At 31.3% G+C, this 18,008-nt stretch overlaps 2 protein-coding genes across 10 annotated transcripts in view; one reads left to right on the top strand and one right to left on the bottom strand.

The window, feature by feature from the left end:
- Nucleotides 1–5,276, bottom strand: part of LOC129918675 (dystonin) — a 195,978-nt gene extending 190,702 nt beyond the window's left edge. For 3 of the 6 annotated variants that reach the window (XM_055999327.1, XM_055999329.1, XM_055999330.1), the window contains exon 1: nucleotides 5,096–5,276. The gene's annotated coding sequence lies outside the window, so the exon portion shown is untranslated. The remainder of the gene's footprint in view (nucleotides 1–5,095) is intronic. The other 3 variants (XM_055999346.1, XM_055999339.1, XM_055999337.1) reach the window with 2 other exon arrangements.
- A 4,024-nt stretch (nucleotides 5,277–9,300) lies between these two features.
- LOC129918560 (sorting nexin-17) lies at nucleotides 9,301–18,008 on the top strand. 4 transcript variants are annotated; one of them, XM_055999170.1, is made up of 8 exons: nucleotides 9,305–9,703; nucleotides 9,962–10,108; nucleotides 10,169–10,728; nucleotides 16,720–16,882; nucleotides 16,940–17,146; nucleotides 17,208–17,402; nucleotides 17,460–17,561; nucleotides 17,634–18,008. In XM_055999170.1, exons 2-8 carry the CDS (start codon nucleotides 10,046–10,048, stop codon nucleotides 17,787–17,789), a joined length of 1,446 nt encoding a protein of 481 aa, XP_055855145.1. In that variant the 5' UTR covers nucleotides 9,305–9,703; nucleotides 9,962–10,045; the 3' UTR covers nucleotides 17,790–18,008. The 4 variants fall into 4 exon arrangements, with proteins under 4 accessions (XP_055855142.1, XP_055855143.1, XP_055855144.1 ...); XM_055999167.1 differs by having other exon boundaries at nucleotides 9,301–9,703; nucleotides 17,460–18,008; XM_055999168.1 differs by having other exon boundaries at nucleotides 9,301–9,703; nucleotides 9,809–10,108; nucleotides 17,460–18,008.

Genomic DNA, 18,008 nt, shown 5'->3' with positions numbered 1-18,008 from the left:
TAGACCAAAAAAATTATTTGAGCGTGTAACTCGATGAGAGAAGGTCGTTGTAGCAGAATTCCCAATTTATAGAATTTTCATTTCTTGCATTTACCATAAAAAATTTTACATTACTTTTTTAAAGCATCAGAAAGTAGAGATTTCAATGAACAAAATGCCCACCGATTGTTTAATAGGTATTTTGAAACGAGAATTTTCCATTAAAAACTGAAAAAGGTGAAAAATAATAATAAGGTAAGTTTTCACCCAATTTCGTACAAAGTTGTAGATCTTATTATTACCTACAACTTTGCATTACAACTTTTTTTCATAAGACTTGTAGTTTTGCCGGAAATCGAAATACCATTTTTTACCATTAAAAACTCAACCCACCCACTTCGGGAACTCAGCTTGCCCGTAATTTATTTTTCCTTTCATTTTTATCATATTCACCTCTTTTTCCACTGGGTTTCACCCTGTTATTTTTTTTTTACTTTTCAATGTTTTTTGAAGGCTTTGGCCCTGGTCTATAGTGGCTTCAATTTTTTTTTTAATTTTTTCAAAATTAAAATGTCTTTAGGTACATAAAAATAAAAAGATTTACGAATAAAATTAAATGGAATCTTTTTAATCAAAACATTCAAGAAATTAAGAAGATTTGTTCCCTTAAGTTAAGACGGATGTCTTCTTTTGAAGAAACCATACAGAAATCTTCTTAATTTTATACAGATTCTAATTGATTTTAGAATGTGTTTTTGCTCCGTGTAGGGTAACCATGTTAACAGATAGAATTATGGCCGACTACTAGCGACTCATGTGGCCGACCTCAGGAGATGGGCCGGCCAACTACACAGGATTCATACTACAGTAGACGTCCAGTATAACGAATACCCGATATAGTGAATTTTCCATATAACGAACACTCTTTAAATTTACATTGGTATTTGCTGTGTGATACCAATAACGAACGCATGGATAAATTCACATTAAATGTGTTCTTGTTTTCATTGTTTTTTTTTTTAAGTTTCAAAAATGACTTTTCTTTTCAGCTTTATATGTACGTACTAAAATCGCAGAATCGAAAGCTTAAAATAATAGAAAAACCAATTAAAAAGAACAAATTGATTCCAACACTGTGGAAAAAAATATTAGCAGCATAATGTGTGCTGGGAAAATTTAAGGTAAATGGTATATGAAAGGGAAAAAATAAATTGCCCACAAACAAATCGGGGGAATGAGGGTGGGTGGGCGAAAAAGTTGAATGCAAAAGTTGTAGATATGTAGTGAAAATGTCTACAACTTTTACTTGAACCATTTTTTTATAAGACCCCAAAAATATTGAGAAAAATGCTAAAATGCAATTTTTTTATTTTTATCTTTTACGAAAAATGGTTAGATTTTAACAAAACCTTGTTAAAAACTTTTTTGTTATGTTTTTTACCTATTTTAAATGTTTTTTTGAGCAAAAAGTAAATTTTTGGATTTTTGACGAATTTAATTTGAAAAAATATCCTATTTTCAATCAAAAAAGTTACCGAAAAAAATTTAAAATAAAGTTATTTAGATTAAAACCATTTATTTAAGATTATGTAGAAAGACTTTACTTTTGTTTTAAAAAATTGAGAAAAATTGAAAAAAAAAATGATTTTTAAGATCGATTTTTCCGTAAATGACCGTAGTATTGGTGAGAAATATTTTTCCATAGAAACCAAATTATACTTTTCTAATGGCCTTAGACCTTCTTAATTCGATTCTAGCATTAGAATGTCTTTAACGTGCAAAGTTTTTGAGATATCGAATTTTGAACTTTCAAAAATAGTATTTTTGTGATGCTTTGATTTTTTGTGATAATTCTTTCAACTTTTGCTCTCTAAATATTTTAATTTTTATTGTAAATATTAATTAAAAGATTTAAAGGGCTATTAGCACCGTAGTTTGATCTACTGTAAATGTTAGAAATTGGCAACTGCCTTCTCAAACTATACTGACTAGCAATGAAATTTAATCGACAGAGGATCGATGGAGCTGAAATCGATCCATTGATTATCCCGACAATAAAACAAAATTGTAGATACGCTCTGTGACTAGTTAGAAATGGAAGATTTATAAGTTTAATACGTTGAGCGTAAGGTGGCAAGTTAATTCGATTTGACCATGGTAGAAATCTTAAGCAAAATCTCATAAATCTTCTTTGATCTCAACTTAATGAAGTTAGACAGTACAGTGCTGCTAAAAACATTCCGAATTTTTTTGTCATTTTTATCAAATAAAATTTTATAATACAAAACTGGAAAAAAATATTGTTTAAATATTTTTTCTAGGTCGTTCATATATCAGTTAAGCAATTTCAATAGAAAATAATGATCTTTAACACATGCAAAAAATTTCAAAAATGAATAAATGAAACAAAGCCAGAATTTCGGCTGTGAAATACTAACCGGATTTTTTAATGTTAATGTTCAAAGTTAATATTTTGTTCAGAAACCTTTGTTTTCGAAAACTGCTTGGCACCAACGAGGCTTGGACTCGGCCAAATTGAATAAAATAGAACTAGGAATATGCTCCTAGTCATTTTTCAAAGCTACAAGTACGTTAGTTGCTGAGGTTTGCTTTTTCTTCTCTACTTAAAGATGACCCACAACACCCAACATCTCTCCATTCAGGAAACGATCCATAAATCCCTTCATTTTTGTAACGGGGTAGAGCCTGCAGCTGAAAAAAACTCAATCCATCACTGATACTCTACTGTGCTTCACGGTAGGGAGCATATTTTTTTGGTTTCAAACATGTCCATGTTTGAGCGCCTTTCTGCCATTTTACAATCGGAATAAAACAAGTTAAAATTGCTTTTAACATTGAAAAACATATTTTTCCGTTTCAGATGATTTTTTGTAAATACAGCTATGATGAAGTATTTTTATTTTAAAATTTAAAGTGTTTCTTAAGACCCTTTCATTGTCTACCTTTTTAGGCAATGCTTAGTATTAAAGAATGGTTTTTTTCCAAGTAGAAAGAGCGATTAAGACCAAATCTCTCAAAGCCTTCCTTACTGTACATGATGTGGAATGCAGATTAAGCTCCTCACAATTCGTTTAAGAAGTCGCAAAAGGATCTTTTATCAAAAGATTCTCTATTTGCCTATCAGTTTTTAGGGATATTTTGTTATGGCATCCACCCAAGTGATCTGTTTGAACTGATTTTTCTCTTTTTTTACTTTTTGATGATATCATACTCACTTGACGTGGCAATTTACAACATCGCAAAGGGATAACATTTTGTTTTATTTCGGCTTGAAAGTGTTCTGCGACTCATAAAGAATTGTATGACTATAATGCGTTTTTTCCGTTATTCCATTAAATAACTTATACAATTCACAAAGCTAAACGATTTGTTTGTCACTGCTAACAAAAATCTTACAGAAATGACGCCTAAACCCGTTACCCCAACACCAAGAATCGAAATCCTTGAAAAATCCGGTTAGTTTTGCACAGACGAAATTCTGACTTTCCTTCATTTTTCAATTTTTAAAATTTTTAAATGCATTAAAGAACATTATTTTGTGTTCAAATTACTTAACTGATATATTAACGATCTAGAAAAAATATTAAAACGATATTTTGTTCCAGTTTTGTGTTATAAAATTTCAATTGATGAAAATCACAAAAAAATCCGGAATGTTTTTAGCAGCACTGTAAGTAACTGATTTGTTTTCTTTATATATTTTTAAAATTTGTGTGTTAAAATGGCAGGATTATTAAATTAAGTATTAACAGTATAAATACATAGCTACTCATAAATAAATTTATAAATCAGTTAGGTATTCAACTTTTTTAAATGAAAAATTGATCGATATAGCGAATGTTCTCGATACAGTAAGTTTGCCAACTACTGGCTGCACCACCCTATGCACCTAGGCACTCAATATTATCCTGCTCTAACCTACTCACCATTGAGAAAATATTAGAAAACAAAAACTGGGATTGTTCTTAAAATGGAAATGGAAAATTCATTAACTATTCATAGTATTGAACCAACCGTAACGTCATGTGCGCTTACTACCCAACTACACATCCCTTAAGTTAGTCAGAGTTCTTTTTTTTTTTTTTGTTTAAATATGTAATTTATTAAATTGCTCAAGAGTTAACAGATTCAGGGTATTCAATGTGGGAGTATTAGGTATACCTTTTTCTTAGTTTAAAATCCAAATTTAAAACCCGTTCACTTCCCAAAAACCAATCCAATATTTCATCAAATTTAATCACAAAAAATATAAACAAACCATAGTCCATTTGAAAAGACAACTTTAATCACAGTTTATATCAACCCCCTTCTTTTTTATTATAGTTATATGACGCCGACTTCACTTTTGATTATTTTATTAATAAAAATAAAATAATTCAAGTCACTATCATCATCCTTCCTTTCCTACACCGGTCGATATCATCTTTCTGTGTTTTCTCTCTTTTACACCCAAAAGGAAAAATCGATAAAGTAAAAACAGTGGAACAGGGAGTGAAAATGAAAAACCGGAAAACCCTTCCTGGGAAAAGCCAACAACCAAAAAAATAGAAAAAAAAAAGTAAAAAAAAAAGACAGTCAGCCCTCTTTCTCAGGTAAATCAACCAAAAAAAACTAGCGTTAACCTATCCAAGTGACCACGATACGATAGCAAAATCACTTGTTTTCTTTGCTTATCAATGAAAATAAGGAAAAAAAACTGTGAAAGAATAAATAAAAAAAAAAAAAACAACTTAAAACGTGTACAAAATGCTTATCAGAATAATAATTAGAATTACGCTACGATGAGCTGTAAATTTGTATATTTTTTTTATGTAACGCGAAAGAAAAAGAAGTGTTTTTTTTCTGTATTTTCTTTCTATTCTCCTGGCACGAAAATGCACTCTGCAATTTTAAGAAAAAAAAAAAATACCAAGAAGCTGCGCCGCACTACGAATACAAAAAAAAAAGGAAAAAATATAATTTGCACATTTTTTCATTCGACTATACCGACACTGGCTGTGTGCTTTTGTTGTTGTTTTTTTTTAGTTTAAACTTAACTTTATTTCAATTTTACTTTTGTATAATTTAAAACTTATAAGACACAAATTGCACTTACTAAAATACACTTTTTTTTTCTTATTGGTTTTCTTTCTTTTTTTGTTGTTTTATTTTTCTCACTAAAAACACTCAGCGCGACCGCAATCGATAATTATTTTTTTTGTCGAATTTTTTTTTTTGTAAAAAGGAGACACGACCCCAACACAAAACAACTCAAGATGGATGATTGAATTGAACTGAAATTTAATGCACTGTTATCTTTTTCTTTTGTGGTGTTTTTCCTTTGATTCGTATGAATAAAAATACTGGTTTAAGGGAGAAAGATCTCTTTGTTTTTTGATACAAAATGTGAAATTGTGAATGTCAAAAATAGTGGGTTATTTTATTTAGGAGGTGTTTGGTTTCAAAATGTCAGAATGCAATGGAAAAGGTTTGTTTGTGTACTATGAATTTGTGAGCATTTTCAAATTTTATTATGAAAGATTTTTAGAGATGATACCACTTATTTTAATAGCAGAAATCTCACTAACTGCTATTGAAATCGTATGAAATTAGTGGATTTTCCTTTGGATGGATGATTTATTGTGAGTTCAGTGTTGAATTTCTTTCAACTAATAGCTGCGTTCCTGTGAAAATATTTATCTACTGCTTAGTACTTAAAGCTGCTTTGAACTACTTTTTAAAGCAAAAGTTGTATTCAAAGTAGTTTTAAGTACTAAGCAGTAGATAAATATTCCCAAAGGAACGCAGCTTATATGTCCCGTTTAGAACACAAGTCAAAATATAATAACAAAAAAAAAAAAAACAAAAATAAGCAAGTTATATAAGCTAAAGGGCAAAACTGGATCAAATTACGGTAGGTATATCGATTACGATCATATGTTACGGCCATATTATTAACTAATTTAAAAAATACATCTGGATGTAAAATTGTCAAATCTCAAAAATAAATCCAAATCCAAAATAGTTATCGCATTTAACTATGAAAATAGTTAAAAAAAATAGTTAAAAATGACTATTTTTTTCTCTGTGCGAAAGTGAATATTATAGATTTTGATTTATTTTTGACATTTCAATTTCTTTACATCCAGATGTATTTTTTAAACTAGAGAATGATATGGCCGTTAAAGTTTGAATATTGGTGTCTCTATATTTTGTAAGTAGAAAAATATAGAGAACAATTTTGAGTGAAATAAACTGATAACAATCACAAATAATTTGAAAATCAAAGCAAAGCAAAAGTCAAGGTGTCAAAGAGTTCATTTGTTTATAAGAATACATCTAACAATTAAATACAAATAAAATTTGTGTAAACTACAAATAATGAAATCTGTTCATGTATACAAACTCTACCTATCTTTAGCGTTGTAATTCTCGTGTGCAATTGAAGAAAAAATTTCCAAATGGGATAATTTTGCAAATGTAAGTGGGAAGCTGCCCGACAAACAATTTTGGTTCTATAAAGCTTTACAGATGCAATTGTTGCTTCTGTAAAGCATTATAGAAGCAAAATTGTTAGTAGGGTGGTTCAGGTCCATATCCCAACTAACATTTCAGTTTATTTAAAGGTATTACAGAAGATACATTTCAGCTTCTTTTTAACTTTATTTATGTTCCCTACTAACAACTTTGCTTCTATAATGGTTTACAGAAGCAACAATTGCATCTGCAAGGCTTTAGTACCAAAATTGTTTGTAGGGTTGTTGGACATGGAAAAAGGAGAACGTTACACAAATTTGACCCTTTATAAGAATGTACTTATAGATCTATAAGAAGCTTAAAAGAAGCTCTGAGATTTCACAGATAGCTTCGAAAGAGCTTGTATAGCTCTTAAATACATGTCTCATAGAAATTAAAAAACAACTACAAAAACAAAAAAGAAATTTTCTTTTTCAATTGGTTTTGATTTGATTTAAATCATGAATTTATCTTCTAAGCCTAGTACACAGCTGAAGCGAAAAGAAATTTTCCATACTAAGTTCGATAACGAAAAAATTTCGTTTTGCTTTTCGTTTTTCAGTACGAAAAAAATGCGAAACGAAAAATGTTCAAGTCTTCAAAAGGCTTAACTACATACACCACTTTTTGAAAAAGTACAAAAGTGAAAATATTTTTTTTCTGGCTAGCGCAATTGTTGTGTGAAAATGAGTATACAAATTGTTTTTTAGACCAAAAAATAAGCTTTCTGCATCATTTGTTTTAATTTTCCAGCCCGGAAAACTATATAAAAATGCATTTGAAAATTTTCACTTTTTGAGCCAATGTAGTTAACCCTTTCGAACCCAAGCTATGAAAATCAATATTAAAAAATGTTTTTTCGGTATTATCGGGTCAAAAACATCACAACTAAGAAATATGAATAGCAAACATTTTTTTTCCAAAATAATAAATAGCAAAACTAATGTGTTTTTTTCATGTTACATGTAAGTAACATGCACTGCCTATGACCACTAAAAAAATTAAAGGTATACTAGGCATTATTATCTTTCAATTAAGCCATCGTTACCTAAAAAAATGTTTAATTTAATATTTTTTACGAATTTTTAAAAAAATGTTACATGAGAGTAACGCTGGGTCCGAAAGGGTTAAGGCTAAAGTCGACAATGAAAATGCTAACAAAAAATATCATCGAGTATTCTGTCAAAGTTAAAATAAAAAAAATTCAAAATTAATTTAAAATCAAGAAAAATCAACAGAAAATAATTTTTAAATCAAGAAATAAATGAATTTAAATTGGAAAAAAACGTCAACACTGCTCTTAGACTCAAGAAAAATGCACAGGTCAGTAAAAAATAAGTGACAAATGAGTGAAAACTCTTCAATTTTTCGCTAGAGCTTCGTACTGAAAAACGAAAAGCAAAACAAAATTTTGCGTTCAGGATTTCGTTAACGAAATTTTGTATGGAAAATTTCTTTTCGCTTCAGCAACGTACTATCCCTAAATAGTAAAATTTGTGTAAACTTCAAATAATGAAATCTATGCAATATATAAAATAATTTATCTTCAGCGTTGTAATTTTCGTTTGCGATTGAAGCGAACATTTCCAACAGTCTGTTTTGACTAGAGTCCAAAGAGGAATTTTATAGTTGAAAAAGTTAATGTATGGTCAAATATCCAAAGTCATAAGAAATTCGGGGAGTATTAAAAAAAAAAAATATTTTATGAACACATTTTGCATAGAATTTTTTTTTTTTTTTCAGTGCAGAAAATTTTTTTATCAACGCAAAATATTTTTATTTGCAATAAATATTTTATTTTCAATGCAATTTTCTTTCATTTGCAGTAAATTTTGTATTAATGCAAAATATTTTTAGTTTCAATAGCAAATATTTTTCAGTCGCAATAAGTCAGCTATTACATGAAGCCTCAAGAGGCGCGCCTCTTTTCAAAACTAATGAGTGCAAGAGAGAAAGAAGATAAACAAAAAATTATCCGACCGGAGAGTCGTGGGCCAAAATTCTGAGACTCTTTTTTAATGTTTCTTTTTCCACTCTTTATTTTTTCAACATTCCCTTCCATTTCTTTTTGCTTTTTGGTGGAATACAACAACAACAATACTTAAATTAAAGGATAAATAATGTCAAATTTGAGTCTTTGACTCTTTGACTCAAGAGGCATCGTGTAATAGTACGCGCCTCACAGAATGATTATCAAAAGAAAATTCGAAAAAAGAGTCAAGCCTCTTGAGGCTTCATGTAATAGCCGACTAAATATTTTTTTTTTAATGCAAATTTTCTTAAGCCAGAACTATAATTGTCGGATCGTCGGATGAAAACGGAGGGGAACAGCGCTCGCAACCGCACTCGACCGATGAAAACTTGTCGTAAATACAAAGAAAACAACAACAATTGACAGTAGCTTCCGACTCCATCCGCCAATTATGGTTCTGGCTTTAATTTGCAATAAATATTTTTTTTTAATTTGTAATGGAAATCAAATGCATAAAAAATAAAATGTTTTTTTTACAACCCTGCTCGTATCATAATATTAAAGCCAAGTACGCAGCTGAAGCGAACGAAATTTTCCATACGAAAATTCGATAACGAAATCTTGAACGAAATTAAATTTGTTTTGTTTTCGAAATATTACTTTTAAACCAAACCAATTAAAAATAAGAAAAAAGTAACACCCTGTATAACAACTTAAATCAAACACACCTTTCCAATTCTGTCAAATAAACTCAATGCGTTGACATACGTCGCCGCACATCTACTATTTCTCGTAAATAAAAAAAAAAACTATACACCTCTCATCTTTCTCTCTCTCACACGCTACTCTCCTGATTAAAATATAAATTTTTTTGCTTATTTGTTGTTTTAAAACAAAAATGAAACAAATCAATCAATCAGTCGATGTGTAATCAATAGGTATCCATTCAATTTCATTAAAACCTATTCATAAATAGAAGTAGCTTATTAGTATATGTGTCAATTTTTGCCAATATTCAAAACAAATAATTAAAAAAAAAATCCATTGATTGTGTCTACACTGAAAGTGAATTGAAGAAAATTAAAAAGAAGAAAAGCAAGCATATAAAGAAAAGACAAAAAAAAAAACGTCTCCATCTCCAGCCACAAGAAGAACACAGTGAAGTAGTATATTTTCTCCTCTGCACACCACCTCCATGGCTTGAACAACAAAAAGAAAAAAGATCAAATCAAAAAAGTAAGTACTTGTATGTATTAAATTCAATTGAAAAAGATGATTTATGATTATACTGATGGGCTGTTTCTCTCTGTTTTTTTGCTTCTGTTTTCATTTTCAATCAAGTCAAGGGATCATTGTCAGTCAGCATTGTCTTCTTCTTTCTTGTCTTCTTTGCCTTTCTTGCACTTGCACTCTTGCCCACCCCACAACCAGCAAAAAATAGAAAATACAAATTTCCAACTTGTAAAACACGATTTATTATCCGTCTTCTTGCAGCAACACAACGAACCTGTGTTAATTGATAAATTCATCAATTAGTTTTTTTCTTAAATCAACTTGCAACTTAAATAAACCAAAAATATGCACTTTTCAATTCCGGACACACAGGAATTCTTCAATGACACAACTGGTTCCACCTACACAGTAAGTATAAACGCAAAACCCACTTGGTTGCGATTTCACAATCTCTAAAATCCTCCACAGGGTTTTAATATACACATAAATGGCAGTTTCCATTGCTGTTTGCGTTTCAAACAACTGCACAGCCTTCACGAACAATTGAAACGCTCTCTAGCAGCATCCAGCAGCACTTCCAATGTCACTCTTCCATCATTTCCCCCCAAAAAGTTGCTTCCTTTGACAAACAATCAAATCGAAGCACGAAGAATTGCTCTAGAACATTATGTACAGATTGTCGGGCAGGACCCGATCATATCCAAATCAGAGCTATTGCGTACATTCCTCTTAAGCGCACAACAAGAATCTGCATCGATTGATACCCGCGAGACTACCATCGATGTACATTTAATGAATGGATTTCGAATATCGGTGAATTGTTATACAAATGAGTACTCACTGAAGGTGCTGTCGAAGGCGTGCCAAAATATAGACTTGCCATGTAGCTATATAAATTATTTTTCATTATTTTTGATGCGAAAAGATAAGGATGGGGGCGTCATTCTTATAAGGAAATTAATGGACTTTGAATCACCTTACATATCACAACGGATAGCTGAGGATTGCCAAATTGTTATAAGAAAAAGGTAAATTCATGGTCTTCTTTTATTTTTATTTTTTGTGTAAATTATATTGAATGGTAAATAATCACGGAAATGTAGATTTTGTTAAAGATATAAAGAAGGTCAAGTCTAGCATATTTTTGAAGGTAGATTCAACACAACACATTTACAAGTAGGTTTGGTCAAGGTTATTGCGTACCGTCAAAATGCTAAAAAGAGTCGTGTCGATGCGTTTATATAAATTTTAATAATCCCGGATGTATCGCCTGGATCACCAATAAGTCTTTTAGGAAAGACCGATCTTTGGCAAAATATGTCCAATTGTCGACAGGTTTGCCATACATGGGGTTTGGACATCATTCCAAACACACTCAGTTTTTTTTGATACTTCACAGATTTTCCAAGCTGATAGTACAATTTTTACACTTTAATAGGACTTATGGGGAAGCTTTTTTCATGTCGCTTGTCCAAAATGCCCCAGAAATACACAATCACCATTGATAAGCATCCTTTAAACCACTCCTTTTTATATGTGTTTTTGTGAAAAAGCTTCCTGAATGAATGCTTTTTTAAAGCTTTTAGAAACAAAAAGCATAAGTGTGAGTTAAGATATTTAGTTTTTTTGAGTGGCTGGGAAAGCTGAACATGTAATTTTACCGCTATTGACTTTGAGGAATAATTTGTAACTCGGGTTGTACCGTGAAATTATAAAGTGAACTTAAATTATAATCTTAGCATTATTGCTTTCACAAAGTTCTGCACGATCTATTTAGAATTAATTTAATATTTTTGGGACAGCTTAACCAGTTGAAGGGACTATTATAACAACCAATCATCTATCAGTGAATCGATTATAGTTAATTGGTGGTTCAGAAACGTCAGTGGCTATTCATTGAAGAGCAGTGGCGTAACTAGCCCTTTGGGGGCCCTGTATACACATTTTCTTGGAGGCCCCCTTCATATCCTAGACTTGAATACAAGCCTTAACAACATTGCTTTGTATGGGTACCATCCCATACAAAGTGCGATCAAAAATATAATGACCATTTTTTTTTAATGAAACGCCTGTATTATCATTTTATATGATTTATTATTGCAAAAAAATGCATTAAGTCAGTTTTTTTTAAAGTTTTGTTATTTTGAAGAAAAATAAAAAAAGGTAAAACAAAAAAAAAAATGGTTAATACCGGACATGGAACCTGACTGTCAGTCGAGCACCTTACCCTTACCCTCTAGTTCAGTCTTTTATAAAAATAATAGTTCCAAAAAGTAAATTTTTTAGTTTTACGTTGTAATTTTTTTTCTCCGTGTATCGTCATTTTAACTCGTATTACTCGGAAAGGGGAAAAAACTGCGATATTATTTCGAAAGGCAGGACAGTATTTTTCATTTGAGAACTTAAATTGTAGAAGGCACTCGTAGGCAAAACAACTTAATCTCCAATTTACTGACAATTAAGCTAAATAAAAATGATTAAAATTGCTTCGCTAACGAGCCCCATTACAATTAGCCTTAATGTTATTTATTTAATTTAATACTGTTAACAATTTTTTGACACCTGCTATCACTATCACAAGTTCACACCTTATAACTGCAGCGATAAGAAAACTGTACCTTTTTTTATATACCGACTTTGAATGGCTATTAAGAAATGAAAAAAGGGGTAACCGTAAAACTTTTTTTGGTTTTGGTTCGATGGGAGATTGTAGAACGTTGTTTAATCATTGGATTTTAAAAAAAAACTGACATTTGCTTTTTTTATTTTGGACCTATGGCGGTACCCACTGTGCATTGGTTCGAAAAGTGAAAATTTGCAAACGCATTTTTGTATAGTTTTCCGGACTGTTTTGCAGAAATTTGAAGTAACCCAGACCGAAATGCAATGCTGAAACCTAGATTTTGCAGCTGGATTAGTTTTCTACAAAATCGGGAATGTGAGCGATTCATTTCGGTCTAGGTTACTTCAAAATCTGAAAAAAAATTTTAATTTGGCAAAACGCTAAAATCCTTGTTTAAATTAACCCATCGAAATATGTAAACTTTGACTTTAAAGTAAGATTCTGGATTTGAAATTCTTATTTAATTACTTCTGTCAACTCATCAAAAGAGCGCTTCGTTATGTTCCTGCTTTTATTTCTGAAAACATGTCTCACTTCCATGAGACATGTATCATGAGAAATTTCTAATGAGACATTTCTCATGAGACATGTCCAATGACAAATGTCTTATGAGAAATGTCTCATGAGAAATGTCTCTTGAGAAATGTCTCATGGGACATGTCCCATGATAAATGTCTCATGAGAAATGTCTCATTAGAAATGTCTCATGATAAATGTCTCATGATAAATGTCTCATGATAAATGTCCCATGATAAATGTCTCATGATAAATGTCTCATGATAAATGTCTCGAGATAAATGTCTCATGATAAATGTCTCAAGATAAATGTCTCATGATAAATGTCTCATGGTAAATGTCTCATGAGACATTTATCGTGAGACATTTACCTGAAATGCACTAATACACCAAAGATTCAAACACCTGGGAAACAGTTACACTTTATGCTGGAGGAGTTGCTTTAATATTAGGAACCAGCTCAGACAGCTTCAAATGGGCAAAATATGTCTTATAGGTCTTAGTGCATCTTACATCCCAAATTTTAATCAATCAATCATACATAACTTCATAAAAACTGAAAGCAAAGTGCTCAGGAAAACAAACGAACGATCTTACTTTCCACCTCTAACAATCCTAAAAAATATGGCCTAGCTTCGATAATTAGAATTTTTTTATGAAAGGACTAGTCCATTAGCTAGACCAAACATCCACAAAGAACGAGGCGCTATATTAAAATACAGACACGAATAAATCCAGCTCCCTCACTTCCATATACTTGCATAAGAGTATGTCTGAATGAATTTTAATATTTCGCTTTATTAGATCAAAATAAAAGAACAAATAAACAGTAAAATAAACAGTTAAATATTTTAGATTATTCTCATTCAATTAAAAAATTACATTAATAAACCGCAAAACAGAGTGGTGAATCATACTTTTTTACTCTGAGCGTAAATTAGACGTGACTTGGTTAAAGAAGCATAGGATAAATTTGTTTGCATTTAAACAAAAATATTGCAATTCGAGCATTTTTTGCATTTTTTAATACAAATCGAATGTGAATGTTTTTAATAAAATTAAAATTAATTCAGAAAAACAATCTTTAAATTTTAAGCAACCGTTCCTATAAGAGAAAGAAAGTTCGAACAAGTCGTGCATTATATTGTGTATGTAGTCAAAAACCATTTAAATAAAAGACATTGATTGAGATCTAACTGATGAGCCCACTGTCGTACCTGGGCGAAACGCTTTATAAATTTTTGGAGTTGAGGTCACTTGAACTTATAAATTGGACATTGATTGAGTTTTAGTTTATTTTCAAGACTTATAATTCACTTTGTTTTCTCGGTATGTGTGTCACTAACCAACTTTAGTGTAATGATCACATAATTATTTTTGTAACTATCTCTCAAACACAATCGTTTTGTTCATAACGCTATGATAACATTCGAGTTATGACCATAGGATAATAATTATCGAAGTTAAGAAATTCACCAACATCTTCAGAAGGCTATTTTTGTAGATCAAGGGGCACGGTAGTGCCCAGCCAAGTTCTCTAGCAACTTTGGCACTACACCCTTATTTACAGGAAACAACTCAGGCCATTTTCGACCCCCCTCTAACTTCCACACCAAAGATGCTAGAAATTTCAAACTCACTACATTTGTTGAGCTCGTAAAAACCAAACTCCTCACAAAATTTCAGCCTCCTACGATGAGTAGTTTCTGAGATATAGGGCTTCAAAAATCGCAAAAACCGTAACTGACTCACTGACTCACTGACTCACTGACAGATCATCAAAATTATGGAGAACTTCCCGATATCGTAGAATCTTGAAATTTTACACGGTGATAGGACTTGTGGTGTATATAAAGGAAAAAATCGAAAATTTGAGATTTTCAATTCAGGGGGCGTGGCATCCGCCCATTTCCGCTGAATTTTCATCATATATTATAGAGCACTTCTGATTATCGTAGAATCTTGAAATTTGGTAGAATAGTAGAGCTGGGAGTTAATACAAAGGAAAAAATTTAAAACTTGAGAATTTCAGCCAGGGGGCGTGGCAACCGCCCATTTCCGCTGAATTTTCATAAATTATTATAGAGCACTTCTGAATGTCGTAGAATCTTGAAATTTGGTAGAATAGTAGAGCTGGTAGTTAATACAAAGGAAAAAATTTAAAACTTGAGAATTTCAGCCAGGGGGCGTGGCAACCGCCCATTTCCGCTGAATTTTCATAAATTATTATAGAGCACTTCTGATTGTCGTAGAATCTTGAAATTTGGTAGAATAGTAGAGCTGGGAGTTAATACAAAGGAAAAAATTTAAAACTTGAGAATTTCAGCCAGGGGGCGTGGCAACCGCCCATTTCCGCTGAATTTTCATAAATTATTATAGAGCACTTCTGATTGTCGTAGAATCTTGAAATTTGGTAGAATGGTAGAGCTGGTAGTTTTTACAAAGGAAAAAATTTTAAATTTGAGAATTTCAGCCAGGGGGCGTGGCAACCGCCCATTTCCGCTGAATTTTCATAAATTATTATAGAGCACTTCTGATTGTCGTAGAATCTTGAAATTTGGTAGAATGGTAGAGCTGGTAGTTTATACAAAGGAAAAAATTTAAAATTTGAGAATTTCAGCCAGGGGGCGTGGCAACCGCCCATTTCCGCTGAATTTTCATAAATTATTATAGAGCACTTCTGATTGTCGTAGAATCTTGAAATTTGGTAGAATGGTAGAGCTGGTAGTTTATACAAAGGAAAAAATTTAAAATTTGAGAATTTCAGCCAGGGGGCGTGGCAACCGCCCATTTCCGCTGAATTTTCATAAATTATTATAGAGCACTTCTGATTGTCGTAGAATCTTGAAATTTGGTAGAATAGTAGAGCTAATAGTTTATACAAAGGAATAAATTTAAAATTTGAGAATTTCAGCCAGGGGGCGTGGCAACCGCCCATTTCCGCTGAATTTTCATAAATTATTATAGAGCACTTCTGATTGTCGTAGAATCTTGAAATTTGGTAGAATGGTGGAGCTGGTAGTTTACACAAAGGAAAAAATTTAAAGTTTGAGAATTTCAGGCAGGGGGCGTGGCAACCACCCTTTTTCACTGAATTTTCATCAAATATAGAGATTTTATATTCTAGAGCAATACCTTGCAAAAAGTAGTGAAATCACAACAAAAACATTACTGTTAAAAAAAGAGCCAAGTTCTCCTATGTTGAAATTATGCTGGCACAAAAAGTACTGAGATGTAAAAGTGTACCAAGTTCTAAAGTTTGGGTTCAAATTCGTATCAATAAAATTTTGATTGTTTACTTGGCAATTTTTGAAATAACTTTAAAAATCGATAATTAAGAAAAATTGTCAAGAGAACAATCAAAATTTTATTGATACGAATTTGAACCCAAACTTTAGAACTTGGTACACTTTTACATCTCAGTACTTTTTGTGCCAGCATAATTTCAACATAGGAGAACTTGGCTCTTTTTTTAACAGTAATGTTTTTGTTGTGATCTTCTTTACCCGGTCTTATATGTTCAATTTCAAGTTCAATTTAAGATCAAGGATTACGCCTTTATATCTTGCACTAAAAGACGATGATCAAAACAATACACCTGGTGTAAAGTGAACAGTGGTATTTTAAGTGATAACGCGGAACGCATAAGTTTAAATGTTTATAAAAAAAGAATAATTTTATAAGATCCAAAACAATTTGGTGATGATCATAGAATTTAAGATTGATTTAAAAGTGTAAATAATGAATTGTTTTCATTCACAATAATTCATGTTCTATTGGATCAGATATAGCTAGAACAATTCTCTCTTCTTTCTTTAACGACGGCATGCAATTGTTGATTTTAATATAATTTTTTATTTAATATAACAATTTTTTTCAGTTACTGGGATCCGTGCTATGATATACAACTGATGCAAGATAAAATTGCTTTAAACTTACTTTTTATACAAACCATAAGTGATATCGAAAGAGACTGGATAATTGTTGGACCTGATGTTAAAAAAGAACTCCGAAACCTACAAGAGCGAGGAAATAAAAAAGAAGTATTATACATATATTTAGCATCATACTTTAAACTAAATAAAATAAAACATTTTCAGTACATCGAAATAGCAAGAAATCTTCCTTCATACGGATGTGTGCAGTTTTCCAGCGCTGTAGTTGACTATCCCGAACCTAATAATATAGCAGTTATAACAGTTGGTAATCGCGAACTAAGTATTCGATCTCATTTAGGTCAAAAAATTCATGAAACCAAATTCCGTGTTACTCGAATGCGTTGCTGGCGAGTAACAACTATTCATAATGTAAGTAAATATAACTTTAAAGAATTAAAAAAAAAGTTATATGTGTGTCCTAATTTTTTAGAACGAAGAAGAAAACACTTCATCATTAGATAACTCAACGCAAAGTCTCGAATTGTCTTTCGAGTATCTCATGTCCAAAAATTGCCTAAAATGGATAACAATTGCTAGTGATCAAGCAATGCTTATATCTGTTTGCCTCCAAGGCATGGTAGACGAACTAATTCATCAAAAAGATGGAAATCAATATATTTATAAAGTAAGTCAAAGTATTGTTATTAAAAATTTAATCTTCAAATAAAATGTTTCTTTTCAGTCCGATACTGTGCCCTACCAACCAATGTGCTATATTCGACGAGATGGTAGCTCAGCTAATCAAATATGCGATTCTAGCTCATCGGATACGCTCTCTAGTTTGGTATGCCATAAAATATTTCTTAAAAATTTAAAGAATTTCTTTCTCAAACTTGTTTGCTATTTTTATTCGCAGAATAACGACATCGATATGCCAATTCAATCGCAATCAAACTTCCTATCAATGAGACGTAAGATTAAAAATAAAATGTCTACAACGGTGTTCTTCCGCAATGGTCGCGAATCAGTGCATAATGAAGCATTTGAGGGTATCGGCGATGATGATCTTTAAGCAATAAAACTGCAAAGTAGATGGGAATTCCCTTGCAACCGGATGGCAATGAAATGATGATGATGACAGAGCAGCCATAAAAATTATTTATAAGACAAAATAACAAAACAAAAACAAAAAAATTACTGAGGGACATTTTTAATATTACTTTTATTATTGTTATTAATATAATCAATGGAAAATTATATATATAAGTATATACAACATGCAATGTTTAAA

Source organism: Episyrphus balteatus, chromosome 4 (assembly GCF_945859705.1).
Source record: "Episyrphus balteatus chromosome 4, idEpiBalt1.1, whole genome shotgun sequence".
Classification (NCBI taxonomy): Eukaryota; Metazoa; Arthropoda; class Insecta; order Diptera; family Syrphidae; genus Episyrphus; species Episyrphus balteatus.
This window is presented reverse-complemented; position numbering and strand designations above follow the sequence as displayed.

Excerpts from the sequence above, each read along its gene's own strand:
- LOC129918560 (XM_055999167.1), top strand. The coding sequence starts at position 10,046 with ATGCACTTTTCAATTCCGGACACACAGGAATTCTTCAATGACACAACT. Across the intron at positions 10,109-10,168 it reads CAACTGGTTCCACCTACACA|GGTTTTAATATACACATAAA; the intron begins GTAAGTATAAAC and ends AATCCTCCACAG. Across the intron at positions 10,729-16,719 it reads CAAATTGTTATAAGAAAAAG|TTACTGGGATCCGTGCTATG; the intron begins GTAAATTCATGG and ends AATTTTTTTCAG.